Genomic DNA, 13,600 nt, shown 5'->3' with positions numbered 1-13,600 from the left:
CCTCCAAACTCCAAAGATCCTCTGCCAAACTACTGTGATGCTAAGACCATAGTGAGGAAGAAACAGTAGATACTCGTACTTGACTCTGCAATATTACTGCAATGAAATGAAAATGTACAAAGTGATTTATTCATCCCGTTAGATACAATTTTCAAATTGTTTGATTCATTGTACAGGAGATATGTCAAGGTTTACAATGAAATATTTTTATAACCCAGCACCTTGTTGAATTATGTTCCTGCCATGTAGTGTGTTACACATTTTTAAACATCTAAGAGCATATTATGTTTCAAATGTTTATAACAGCTTGAAACAATGTGGCAGTCTAAGTCTTGAACCTAGACACATGTCTAATATTTCTTCTCCGGTTAGCTAGTCTTGGTGCAGTATTTAGTCAATGTTTCATGTCCTTTCAAGGAATATCAGGCTTCTTTCCTGTACTGTTGTTTGTATACAATATACTAAAAATTGTAACAGGGAAAAACAGATTTGTACATAATGGACAGATAGTAGTTATGTATCTGCTGTTCCTCCAAATCGTGGTATTACTATCAAGTTCTGTTATTAGTGGTTGCTCTTCACATCCAGTGACCTTTAATTAATTGGAAAATTTTGAGGTAAATAATTTTAACAGATTTTCATCTTTAGTACCTTATATAGAGAACTTGTGAAATTCTTACTTATTTGTTTATGTTGGTTATATTATGTTCCAGGCATTGAAGAATTTCTGTTCTACTCAATGACATCAGAAATCAAAGGGATGCTCCTTTCTGAGGACAACACAACTGATATACTGGGACCAATTTCTCGAGTTTCAATTGCAACAAGCATTGACTTCTATGCAGGTTGGTCTTCTAAACAGTTGTAAACCTGAAGATATACAGGATGTTCATTGTAACCGAAGACAATGAAATATCTCGGCAACTACACATTGGATAAAAAAAAGTTGTAATTCCAGTTTGTTTGTTTTGGAGGGCAACATTGAATGATACCACACTCGAACCCCCCTTCCCCCCACTACCCTATGCATCAGTGGTGAGGCAGCATTGAAATCTTCAATGGGAACCCCCATTTTTTGTTGCAGGTTATAATTTTGTGGCAAAATTCACAGTGTTTGTTTTGCCACAGATGGTGCTGTAATCAGAGGAATAGAAATGGGTACACAATCATAATTTATGATGTGCTACTCAATGGCCTTTGAGCATCCAATGACACATGAGACCCCACCTCCATGCTGTGAGGATAGGACAGGCCAGTATTTCATAACTTCTAATGGGAAACTCAATTTGCAATTTGGTACTCCTCTGACATATTGAACAGGGGACTACTCGACATACAGGCTTGTGGCTGTGGCTTGAGGCGAATGCTGCTCTACTTTTCCAGTTAGAGTAAGTGTGCAAACATAATACTGCCAACTTCAAAACACTTAGTGGCCTGCTTTTCAAATGACCATGCACAGGGCAGAAGCATATCTGTGGGAATGTCAGCACTGGAGTTTCTGATGCAGTCAACCATATCATCACCGTATGTTGGCACTTGCTGGCACACCTTATCTTTTAAATATCCCCACAGAAAGAAATCTTGTGATGTCAAATACAGCAACCTAGTGGGCCAAGTAACAGGGCCAGCTTTGCCAATCCACCAGCCAGTGTAATCACAGACTAATATCTACTGTGTAATGTGCTGTGCAGCCGTCAGGCTGAAACCACATATGTTATCAGATGTCAAGGGCAACATCATGCAGTAATACTAGTAGTTCCTGATCCAAAACCGTTCGGTATTTGCATCAATTCAGTGTGCCGTCAATAAAATATGGACCAGCGAGTTTGTTCCTCATGATGCCACCCCATATGTTAACCAAAAAAGGATTTTAATGGCCAACTTACCGTAACCAGTAGGATTATCTGCACTCCAGTAATGCATACTGTGCCAGTTAATGCTACCATGGTTTGTGAATGTAGACTCATCAGTAATAGGTCCTTGGCAAAGAACATGGGGGTTATTTGCATTTGTTGATGTGCCCATTCATAAAACACCACCCGCTTATGGAAATCAGTGCCATGAAATCCTTGATGCAGTGACACTTGGTATGGATGTTACTTAAGGTGATGCAATATTGTGGCTATAGTGAAGCACCAAAGGGCCTGGTAAAAGCATGCATATTCAAATGCAGAGATATGTAAACAGGTAGAATACGGTACTGTGGTCGGCAACCCATATATAAGACAAGTGTCTGGCACAGTTGTTAGATTGGTTACTGCTCCTACAATGGCAGGTTATAAAGATTTAAATGAGTTTGAACATGATTTATTACAGTTGGTGCATGAGGGATGGGACACAGCAGCTCTGAGGTAGTGATGAGGTAGGGATTTTCCTGTACGACCGTGTCACGAGTGAACTGTGAATATCAGGAATCCAGTAGAACATCAAATCTGATAAATTGCTACAGCCAGAAAAAGATGCTGCAAGAATGGGACCAATGATGACTGGAGAGATTCATTCAACGTGACAGAAGTGCAACCCTTCCACAAATTGCTGCAGACTTCAATGCTGGGCCATCAACAAGTGTCAGTGTGTGAGCCATTCAATGAAACATCTTCGATGTGGGCTTTTGGAGCTAAAGACCCACTCGTGTACCCTTGATGAATACACAACACAAATCCTGGGCCCATCAACACTGAACTGGACTGTTGACAACTGGAAACATGTTGCCTGGTCAGAAGAGTCTTGTTTCAAATTGTATCGAGCGGATGGACATGTACGGATATGGAGACAACCTTGTGAATCCATGGACCCTGCATGTCAGCAGGACTTGGGAAATTCCAGCAGGACAATGCAACACCCCACATGTCCAGAATTGCTACAGAATGGCTCCAGTAGTACTCTGAGCTTAAACACTTCCGCAGGCCACCAAACTCCCCAGATATGAACATTATTGAGCATGTCTGGGATGCCATGTAGCATTCTGTTCAGAAGAGATCTTCAACCCCTCGTACTCTTATGGATTTATGGACAGCCCTGCAGGATTCATGGTGTCAGTTCCCTCCAACATTACTTCAGACACAAGTCGAGTCTTTGCAAAATCATTTTGTGGCACTTCTGCATGCTCGCAGAGGACCTACACGGTATTAGGCAGGTGTACCAGTTTCTTTGGCTCTTCACTGTACCTACAGATGTACTGGAGTCACGGTATAATTGCATTGACAGGCGCTTATCCATCGGTTGTGGTGCACTGCTGCTAGTATGGCTATTTCACTGGCTTCTCTTGTACATGTTTGCTTCATTTCCTTTTGCTGTTCTATTTGCTGCCATCTGACTTAAAGGTGTTCACAGCCTTGTAAAAGAACAAATGAGAGCAAACTTTCTGTGGAAGACACTTGGCATACAAGGCAACAGCAGCCTCAACATTTCTCCAACATTCTCCATAAACCAGGATCATTTCAGCGTTTTCTTTTTTGGTTGCAATATTCATCAATCACTTGCACAACTGTTCTCCATGTGATAGGTAGGTGTGCAGGCAATAAACACTGTGCACATATCGTAACGTTTTGAGCCGCAATCAGTTTTACTTGTGCACAACATCTGAGCTCCAGTCTCAGTGTACTGCCAGTTATTATACATCATAGTTCGCTACATGGCCACAGTGACGCACCAAGTGTCCCCTGTCCGATATGTTGGAGGAATAGAACAATGTAGGAATCAACATGGATTCCGGAAACAGCGATTGTGTGAGACCCAACTCGCTTTATTTGTTCATGAGACCCAGAAAATATTAGATACAGGCTCCCAGGTAGATGCTATTTTTCTTGACTTCCGGAAGGCGTTCGATACAGTTCCGCACTGTCGCCTGATAAACAAAGTAAGAGCCTACGGAATATCAGACCAGCTGTGTGGCTGGATTGAAGAGTTTTTAGCAAACAGAACACAGCATGTTGTTATCAATGGAGAGACGTCTACAGACGTTAAAGTAACCTCTGGTGTGCCACAGGGGAGTGTTATGGGACCATTGCTTTTCACAATATATATAAATGACCTAGTAGATAGTGTCGGAAGTTCCATGCGGCTTTTTGCGGATGATGCCGTAGTATACAGAGAAGTTGCAGCATTAGAAAATTGTAGCGAAATGCAGGAAGATCTGCAGCGGATAGGCACTTGGTGCAGGGAGTGGCAACTGACCCTTAACATAGACAACTGTAATGTATTGCGAATACATAGAAAGAAGGATCCTTTATTGTATGATTATATGATAGCGGAACAAACACTGGTAGCAGTTACTTCTGTAAAATATCTGGGAGTATGCGTGCGGAACGATTTGAAGTGGAATGATCATATAAAATTAATTGTTGGTAAGGCGGGTACCAGGTTGAGATTCATTGGGAGAGTGCTTAGAAAATGTAGTCCATCAACAAAGGAGGTGGCTTACAAAACACTTGTTCGACCTATACTTGAGTATTGCTCATCAGTGTGGGATCCGTACCATATCGGTCTGACGGAGGAGATAGAGAAGATCCATAGAAGAGCAGCGCGTTTCGTCACAGGGTTATTTGGTAACCGTGATAGCGTTACGGAGATGTTTAATAAAGTCAAGTGGCAGACTCTGCAAGAGAGGCGCTCTGCATCGCGGTGTAGCTTGCTGTCCAGGTTTCGAGAGGGTGCGTTTCTGGATGAGGTATCGAATATATTGCTTCCCCCAACTTATACCTCCCGAGGAGATCACGAATGTAAAATTAGAGAGATTAGAGCGCACACGGAGGCTTTCAGACAGTCGTTCTTCCCGCGAACCATACGCGACTGGAACAGGAAAAGGGAGGTAATGACAGTGGCACGTAAAGTGCCCTCCGCCACACACCGTTGGGTGGCTTGCGGAGTATAAATGTAGATGTAGATGCGAATGGGGTTTCCAATTTTTAGAAGTTATGAAATACTGGGCTGTCCTATCATCGCAACATGGCGGTGGGATCTGAAGGGCCATTGGATATTCAAGGGTCTTTGAGTAGCATTTTATAACTTATGATTGTGTATCTATTTCTGTTCCTCCAATTACAGCACCATCTGTGGTGAAATGAAAAAGAAAATGCTTCAGACAAAACATATGCAGATTTTGCCTTAGAATCATAATTTGATATAAAAAAAGGGGCTTCCCATTGAAGATTTCAAAGATACACCCAGCCACCCATGTATTGGGTGGGCTGGGGTGTTGAGTGTGGTATCATTGAATGTCCCCCTCCAAGACAAACAAATTGGAATTCTAACTTTTTATGATCCGATGTGTAGTTTTCAAGATATTTCAATAACTTCAGTTAAAATGAACAGCCAGTGTATGTAAAATTGTATCATGTTTATTCATTAAAGTAAAATAATTTTAGGATCAAATGGATCTAAATAAGAAACTGACTAAATTTCATCAAATAATAAAGTAATTGCATAGGAGGTGACAGTCTTAAACCATTTTTGAATTGTAGGTGGCAATAGGCTTTTTAGAGTAAAAATAGATAAGAGAGCTAGAAAGAAACAGATTCATCAGGCAGGAAGTCAGAAGTTTCGATTCATAGAATTTGTCAAAAAATAGGGAGGTGTATCAGATTAAAAGCCACAAAGTCGGGATATTAAAAATGTAGATTATACGGTAATAAAAGAATGAGGCAGTTATTTAACAATGGTATATATGTAACAAGCACAAGATGTTGAAGATATGAAAAATGCAAAAGAAGAGGGAAACTCAAGTTGGATGAGGCAACCCAGGGGATGTGTGTTAGGACCCTTGCTTTCATGTTGTATATTAATGACCTTGCAGACAGCGTTAATAGTAACATCAGGCATTTTGCACATGATGCAGTTATCTGTAATTAAGTACTATCTGAAAGAAGCTCCATGAATATTCAGTCTGACCTTGAGAAGACTTCAAAGTGATGCAAAGATTGGCAACTTGCTTTAAGTGTTCAGGAATATATCCTATGACCATAATATCAATGAGTCATTGTTGGAATCGGCCAACTCATACAAATACCTGGGTGTAACACTCTGCAGGGATATGAAATGGAATCATCATATAGGCTCAGTTGTGGGTAAAACAGAAGGTAGACTTTGGTTGATTGGTAGAATGCTGGGAAAATGCAATCAGTCTACAAAGGAGATAGCTTACAAATCACTCGTGTGACCCATCCTGGAATATTCCTCAAGGGTGTGGGATCCATACCAGATAAGACTAACAGGAGGTATTAAAAGTATACAGAGAAGGGCAGCACAAGAGGTCATAGGTTTGTTTAGTATGTGGGAGAGAGTCATAGAGATACTGAAGTAACTGAACTGGAAGACTCTTGAAGATAGATATAAACTATTCTGAGAAAGTCTGTTAACAAAGTTTCAAGAACTATCTTGAAATGGTTACCCTATGAATATACTACAATCCCCTATGTATCGCTCGCTTATGGATTGTGAAAATAAGATTAGAATAATTACTGCACACACACAGGCATTCAAACAATCATTCATCCACACTTCCTAAGTGAATGGAACAGGAAGAAACCCTAATAACTGGTGCAATGGGATGTATGCTCTGCCATGCATGTCATAGTGATGTGCAGAGTTTAGATGTACAGGGTGTGCATAAAGTCTGGGAACACTTTCAATTATTTATTGCACAAGAACATTGTACAGATGTCATACATATTGCATTTTGATGAGAAACTCTTGAAGTTTTTTTACAAACATTCAATATGCGAACCATGAGTGACTCATGAATGTCTCTCATACGCGCTCTACATTCGCTTCACTCACACTGGGACATCCACTTCTCTTTGCCGGGCACAAGCAGTCCCTCATAATGAATTTGTTGAGCAAATGGTAAATGGCCCTCCTTGTTGGTGGCTTTGTACTGCACTTGGTTCTAAACATGCGTTGAACAGCTGTAGCACACTTGTTTTTGTCGAACTCCAGCACACAGAAAGCTCGCTCCACACCTGAACTCGCCATGTTTGCAACTAGCGCTGACTATCAGCAAATTACCAAACTACGCTGTGACGGTATACATGAAAAAAACTTTCAGGGTTTCACTTCAAAATGACACACAGTGGTATTTGTACAATGTTTGGTTCTTGTGCAATAAGTAATTGAAAGTGTTCCTGGACTTTATGTACACCCTGTAGATGTAGACGTAGAGAAAGCAAAATATTAAAGCAAGTAATAATAGGAACATGATGAAAGTGTGCTGCATTAGATGATACTATTTGCAGCTGTCTTAGAGAGGGTGTGAGAAGGTTGTTGTTGTTGTTGTTGTGGTCTTTCGTCCAGAGACTGGTTTGATGCAGCTCTCCATGCTACTCTATCCTGTGCAAGCTTCTTCATCTTCGAGTAACTGTTTCAACCTACATCCTCATGGATCTGCGTAGTACATTCATCTCTTGGTCTACCTCTAAGATTTTTACCCTCCGCTATTCCCTCCAGTACTAAATTGGTGGTCCCTTCATGCATCAGAATGTGTTCTACCAACCAGACCCTTCTTTTAGTGAGATTGTGCCATGATTTCCTCTCCTCCCCAATTCTGTTCAGTATCTCCTCATTAGTTACATGATCTACCCATCTAATCTTCAGCATTCTTCTGTAGCACCACATTTTGAAAGCTTCTATTCTCTTCTTGTCTAAACTATTTATTATAAATGCTACACTCCATACCAATACTTTCATAAAAGACTTCCTGACACCTAAATCTATACTCGATATCAACAAATTTCTTCTCTTCAGAAATGCTTTTCTTGCCATGGCCAGCCCATATCCTCTCTACTTCGACCATCATCAGTTATTTTGCTCCCCAAATAGCAACTCTCATCTACTAAATCCCTCAGTTTCAACTGATTTCATTCGACTACGTTCCATTATCCTTGTTTTGCTTTTGTTGATGTTCATCTTACATCCTCCTCTCAAGACACTGTCCATTCCGTTCAACTGGTCTTCCAGGTCCTTTGCTGTCTCTGACAGAATTAAACTATCCTCGGCAAACCTCAAAGTTTTTATTTCTTCTCCACGGATTTTAATTCCTACTCCAAATTTTTTCTTTTGTTTTGTATGTTGGGCAGGCACTTCATTTCGTCACTTGGAACAGCTACATAAAAGAAGTTTTACAAGAATTCCAAGATTTTTTTAAGGGTTTGTCTTGCTCAAGAGATGAGTCAGAAACATGGATGATAATGAAAATACTGAGAGTCCAGAATTTATGCCTGATTATGTTTATACAAGCTATTCTAGGTATGAAGAAAGGAAAGGCACCTGGAGATAATGGTATTTCTAAAGAAATGTTTAAAGTTTGAGGAAAATTTGTACTAAACTGAGTTGCAAAAGGTTTTACTGATTTTTTGTGAATGAAGACTATTTCCAAAAACTGGGATGAAACTGTAAATGTGCCCTTTACTAGAACAAAGACAGACAAGATGTTACGACCCGACAAAACTACAATCATCCAGTCATAACTGTGGGTTGTTTGGTTGCTCTGGGAGAGGACTTTATTCAATCCCTTGCTGTAGCAGTGTGTCAAATGTTTACATCTGTATTTGAACAGTAAAGGGTCACTTAATGTGCACTGTTACCAACTCCTCTCTTGAAGCAAAAGTTCAACATTTACAAAGGTACAGTTCCATCTGAGACTTGAATAGCACTGGTGTCATGAGTAGAGGATGTCGACTGCTTCAGCAATGGTCATGAACTGGTCAGAGCCGAGTCCATGCTCGGCTCTGTGTCAACCTCCATGTGACGATGCAGCAGTGCTGAGAGAGAGGGTGTGTCTTTTCAGGAGCACCTTACATTCATCATCACAGATTGCAATGAGACATTGCTGATGTCTGTGGTATAAGTATGTGTTGCCAGCTTTGGTTGGCAATGCAATCATTGGACAATACCACACAAGACAAAACTGTAGATCTGTAAGTTTCATCTCTGTGATGTAAAAGATATTACAGAAGTTGTCACCAACTGAGTATAAAAACATTAAATTTTAATTAGGCAAAGTAACAGACTGGTGTTAGAAATGGATCTAGTGCAGTGGGCCATTTGCAAGTTGTGAATGAAATTATAGAGAGGAGCAATGAGTATAATTCTGTCATCTAGGGCACATAGGTTTGAGAAAGCTTTAGACTCTGTTTCAGCAAAATCTTCACCAGCTGCCCAGAGGAAACAAGACATACATTTAACTTCATGGATGATTGATGGACCAAAAATTCCCCTTGGTAGATTCCAAGAGATAAGTATAGGTTGAGACAGTGACATAATGGAATTTAGGTAGGTGGTGTTAGGAAACATGCAGAAGAATCATCGATATATATCTTTACAGACAGTAATGCAGAAAAAAGTTGAGAGGAGGCTTTTATTACCAGTGGATTTTAATTTGCTAGAGATTGTGTTGATAATAATGATAACAATGATGAATTTGTGTGTCATATTCTATTATGGCTGGAATTGTCATCTGATAGATTGTGGTAGAAAAGCGGACTTTCCATTCAAAGTAGGCATACTATCTAGTGGTAAGAGAGTTACTACCTGGCAATGAAATCTGTGTATTGTACACAAACACACACACGCACACACACACGCACACACACACACACAACACACAGTATTCTAAAGGAAGGGCTTACATTAGTAGCTGTGGCACACACAGGTAGAAGTTGGTGATTACAGTCTGCATCATCTAAGGTAAATGCTGCTGTCATTTTACTCAGTATTAAAATGAAAGTGTTATTAAAATAAAACCTGTGACTCATCTGTATTTTCCATATGCTTGAGTTACTCAAGATTTGGTGTCATTTTAGCATGTATTCTTGGCCATTGTAATAAATTAACAATTTAGGCAATGGTGTTGGACATCATTGTGTCTGTCATTCATTGTATTGCTGGCTATGATTTACATACACTGGCACAAATAACTATCCCAAGTAAGCTATAGAAGACAGACCTTGTCCTTCCTTCATCATCATCACAATCATCATCATCATCCGGCTATCTCAAGTGAGTCAGGTAGGCCTAAGGTGGACAGAAGGGGGCCAAATATGTGAAAATGTTGGGTTATCAGGAAAGCTGTTAAAAAAAGAATAAATAATATTTTTCACCATAAAAAACTTTTATTTGTTGCCTGGGAATACAGCAGTTTATGAAGAATGCTATTAGTCAAAACTCAAATTGTCCGAATAAACTCAAGAAAATACCTGATACTTGAACTGTATATAAATGTAACTTACAAATATTTCAGTTTACCCTTATAGTGAAGGAATGTTACTTTATGAAGGCACAGAGACTTTACTAATAAAAGTTAATGAATATGGTAATTTACCTGATAAGACAGAGTTCAGAAAATTACTTTACAAAGGCATGAAGCTTTCTCTAATGAAAATAAAAAAGCCAACTTTTAAAAAGTTGTAATGTCTTATTGTTTTCCACATTGCACTCTGTGTCTTGGTGCTTCATCATGAAGGCGATGAAGGAACAGTAAGTCAGTTACCAATGCACATTCTTGTTCAAAATACTGAAAGGCAGATTTACACTATGTGATATTTTAGGGTCTTGTACAGTGGAGTACTCAACATCAGTGTCTTCATCACTTTTGTGAATTTCTTCATTAACTTTAACAGCCCCAATTATTTCTGCATAGGACATAATGTCTTGTTCGGTATCATTCTGGAACCACTCTTCAACTTCAGTTTCATTGCCCTCTTCACATCCAGGAACTTTGTTCATGAGGTTGATTAAGTTCACATTTTCTTAATCATGATGTTCAATGGACTCATGCCCCTCATGATCAGGAAGTTTTCTTCAGAAACAAACCGGTTTTAGTGACACTCTAATTCATTCCAGGAGTCTGCTTCCTATCCAACAGCATCCAATAGGTCAATTTTCTTTAATTTCTGGATAGGACCTTGGCAATCATAATTTGCAGAAAGAGAGGAGGAGTATAATGGCTTGTGCCTATATCTTCTCTTGAGACTAACCCAAATTTTCTTGGTCTGTGGGTTGGCATAGCACTGTGACATTGGGTGGTAGAAATATTGCTCAGTGTCTGGGTGTGAAGACACATTGCCCAAAATCAGAATAGCCTTCCTTGGCAGATTTTTACATGTTAAAAATTGCTCAAGCAATTGGACAAATACTTTATGAAACCATTCTTTGAAAAGTGCACCACTCATCCAGGCATTTGATTGGTTTTGGTGCCAAACTGAAAGTTTATGCACTTCAATATGCTTAAAAGCATATGAGTTGTTTGATTTTCCTATGAGACCAAGTTTTAGTTTGTGGTCACCTGTTGTGTTACTACATGCTAGGATTGTAACCCTCTCCTTGCTCCTCGTAAAACCACGGACTACTATTCTTCCTTGAAAGGAAGACTTGTAGCTGGTAACAGTTTATAATTCAACCCTGTTTCATCACAGTTGTACAATTGCTCTTTGTTCAAACCTTCAACTTCAATAATTTTCTGAAACTTCTCCTTAAACTGAGACATACCCTTGGTGTCACCAGATACTTTTCCCCCCACAGACACTATATTGTTGGATGATCAAGCCAGCCAGTGCTTGTGACAAATTTAGGATCATCATGTTTTTTTTAACTATTCATAAAATTTCAAGGCCTTCTCTTGCAAGATTGACCCACTAATTGGCATTCCCTTCTCTCTTGTTTGGCAAAACTAAATGTAAAGTGCTTCATTTACCTCATAAAATTTGCTTTCCTTCATACTTTTCCTTTCTTTCAATGTTTCTGTGCAAATTCACTTAACACACTTGTCATATCCTTCTTCCAGACATACTGAGCATGTGCCAGTGCCAGTCATGTAGTGGAGGAATGGAAGTGTGATGCAAGACAAAAGGTTTTTCTACCCTGCAAGCAGATGGCCGAATTATGTGGACTGCCAAGTTATCGAGTACTGAATTGGGGGGGGGGGGGGGCTCTGCTATATTGTGGACAATTTGCTTCCATCTGTTTCTGTAAACTTTCTCTCCTTTTACATCTTTCAGTGTTGCTCCTTCATGGAAAAGGTGTTCAATTATTTGGTCTAGATACCTTTTTCTGGAATGTCCAAGTAATGTATAGAGGTTCTAGTCTCTTGCATCTTTTGCACATATCCAAACTATTTCAGCTGTGTAATGTATAATCTTTCCTCCATTGTGCTAGTCACTTGCATGTTGTTCTTAATTCACTCATTTCTAATTCAGTTTCATCTCACGTTTGCGTAGCAGATTGTTCAATTTAATTTTGCATGCTTATAGTTTGCTGCTCAGCCCTTGTGAAGCCAAATGAGCAGCTACTTTATTGAGAAGTAGAGGCTCCAGTCACAGAAGCTGAGAGCAGTGTGTTGACCACATGGCCCCCCCTCCCCTCCCCTGTATCCAGTGAAGCCTGTTGGCTGGGAATGACATGTCAGTAGGTCAGTAACATTGGGCCTTCCAAGGCCTGTTTGGATGGGGTTTAGTTTTATTGTTTGTTGATGTCTCTTCATGGTAACATGCAGGTCTCTAAGCCTTATGTCATGATTGGCAGAAGCTATGATTTGAGCATTCTTTGTTTGTTTGCATTTTTATGGGAACTGCTTTATCCCAACTAGATTTCCCACTTGGTAAAAGAACATTCAACTTTTTGACACTCTGTTTTGGATTTCTAACTCACCATTTCCCTGGTTTGATACAGTAGTTTCAACATGACTGAAGCTTTCTACACTTTCAGTTCTTTCTCTGTGAAGTTCGGGGCTATGTTGCCTGGTTTTTCCTCTCAATTTCATTACTACTGTTCCTTCCTTCTTCACACACTTAATTTACATCTCTTCAAACAGATGTTGCAGACCATGTACTGTAAACGAACTGCTGTGCCATTGTCTTTGAGTCTGATTGTAAACTGTTCCAGTGTTCCCACAAAGGAAAAATCATATGTAACATAAGGAACTGAACCCATGTTCTTTGCATAGCAGTCAGATATGCTGACCATTCTACTATTGCAGTAGATGATAACAGCATTTCATTTGTATGAATGTGCCACATGTAATGCATTTATTAGGAATGAGTCTCACATTGAGAACAATATATGCGGTAAGTATGTTGATATGTCTTGGGTATTTAATATGGTTGTCCACCTCCATAGCTAAGTAGTTAATGTGGCTGTCTGCCATGCACTGGGCAGCCAGGTTCAATTACTTGTACTGCCAGGGATTTTTTCTTTGTCAGAGGACTGGTATTCAGCTTTGTGATGATAACTGAGGGCCTACTTGACCAATTGGTAGAGGTTCCAAGGACAAGAAACCCAACAATGATGGGAGACTGGTATGCTGATCACATGTCTGTTCAAACTACATCCAATAATGCTGTTGGCAGTGGATGACACAGTGATCAGTGGGCCCAACTGGCCCAAGTAGAGCCAGAGCCAGAACATGGAACATTGACGTGTCAGCTTGAAAGCTTATAAGCATCATCAAACTTCACTACTTTAATACATATTTCTTCTTCCCATTACACACTTTGAGGCCTTGTACTTGGAGTAATAATAATGAATGAGAACTCATGACTGAAAACATACATTTTCCGAGCTATAGGAAAATACTGGCGTCGTCACCAGATCAGTTAGTTGGTGACCGAGC

The 13,600-nt window shown here is 39.8% G+C and overlaps 1 protein-coding gene across 1 annotated transcript in view; it reads left to right on the top strand.

Annotated features, from left to right (window-relative positions):
* The window catches only part of LOC124802490 (low-density lipoprotein receptor-related protein 1), a 735,000-nt gene that overhangs the window by 505,298 nt on the left and 216,102 nt on the right, over positions 1-13,600 (top strand). The window contains exon 32 of the mRNA XM_047263305.1: positions 714-845. Within this exon, the coding sequence (XP_047119261.1) occupies positions 714-845 (132 nt within the window). The remainder of the gene's footprint in view (positions 1-713; positions 846-13,600) is intronic.

Source organism: Schistocerca piceifrons, chromosome 6 (genome assembly GCF_021461385.2).
Source record: "Schistocerca piceifrons isolate TAMUIC-IGC-003096 chromosome 6, iqSchPice1.1, whole genome shotgun sequence".
NCBI classification, from domain to species: Eukaryota; Metazoa; Arthropoda; class Insecta; order Orthoptera; family Acrididae; genus Schistocerca; species Schistocerca piceifrons.
This window is presented reverse-complemented; position numbering and strand designations above follow the sequence as displayed.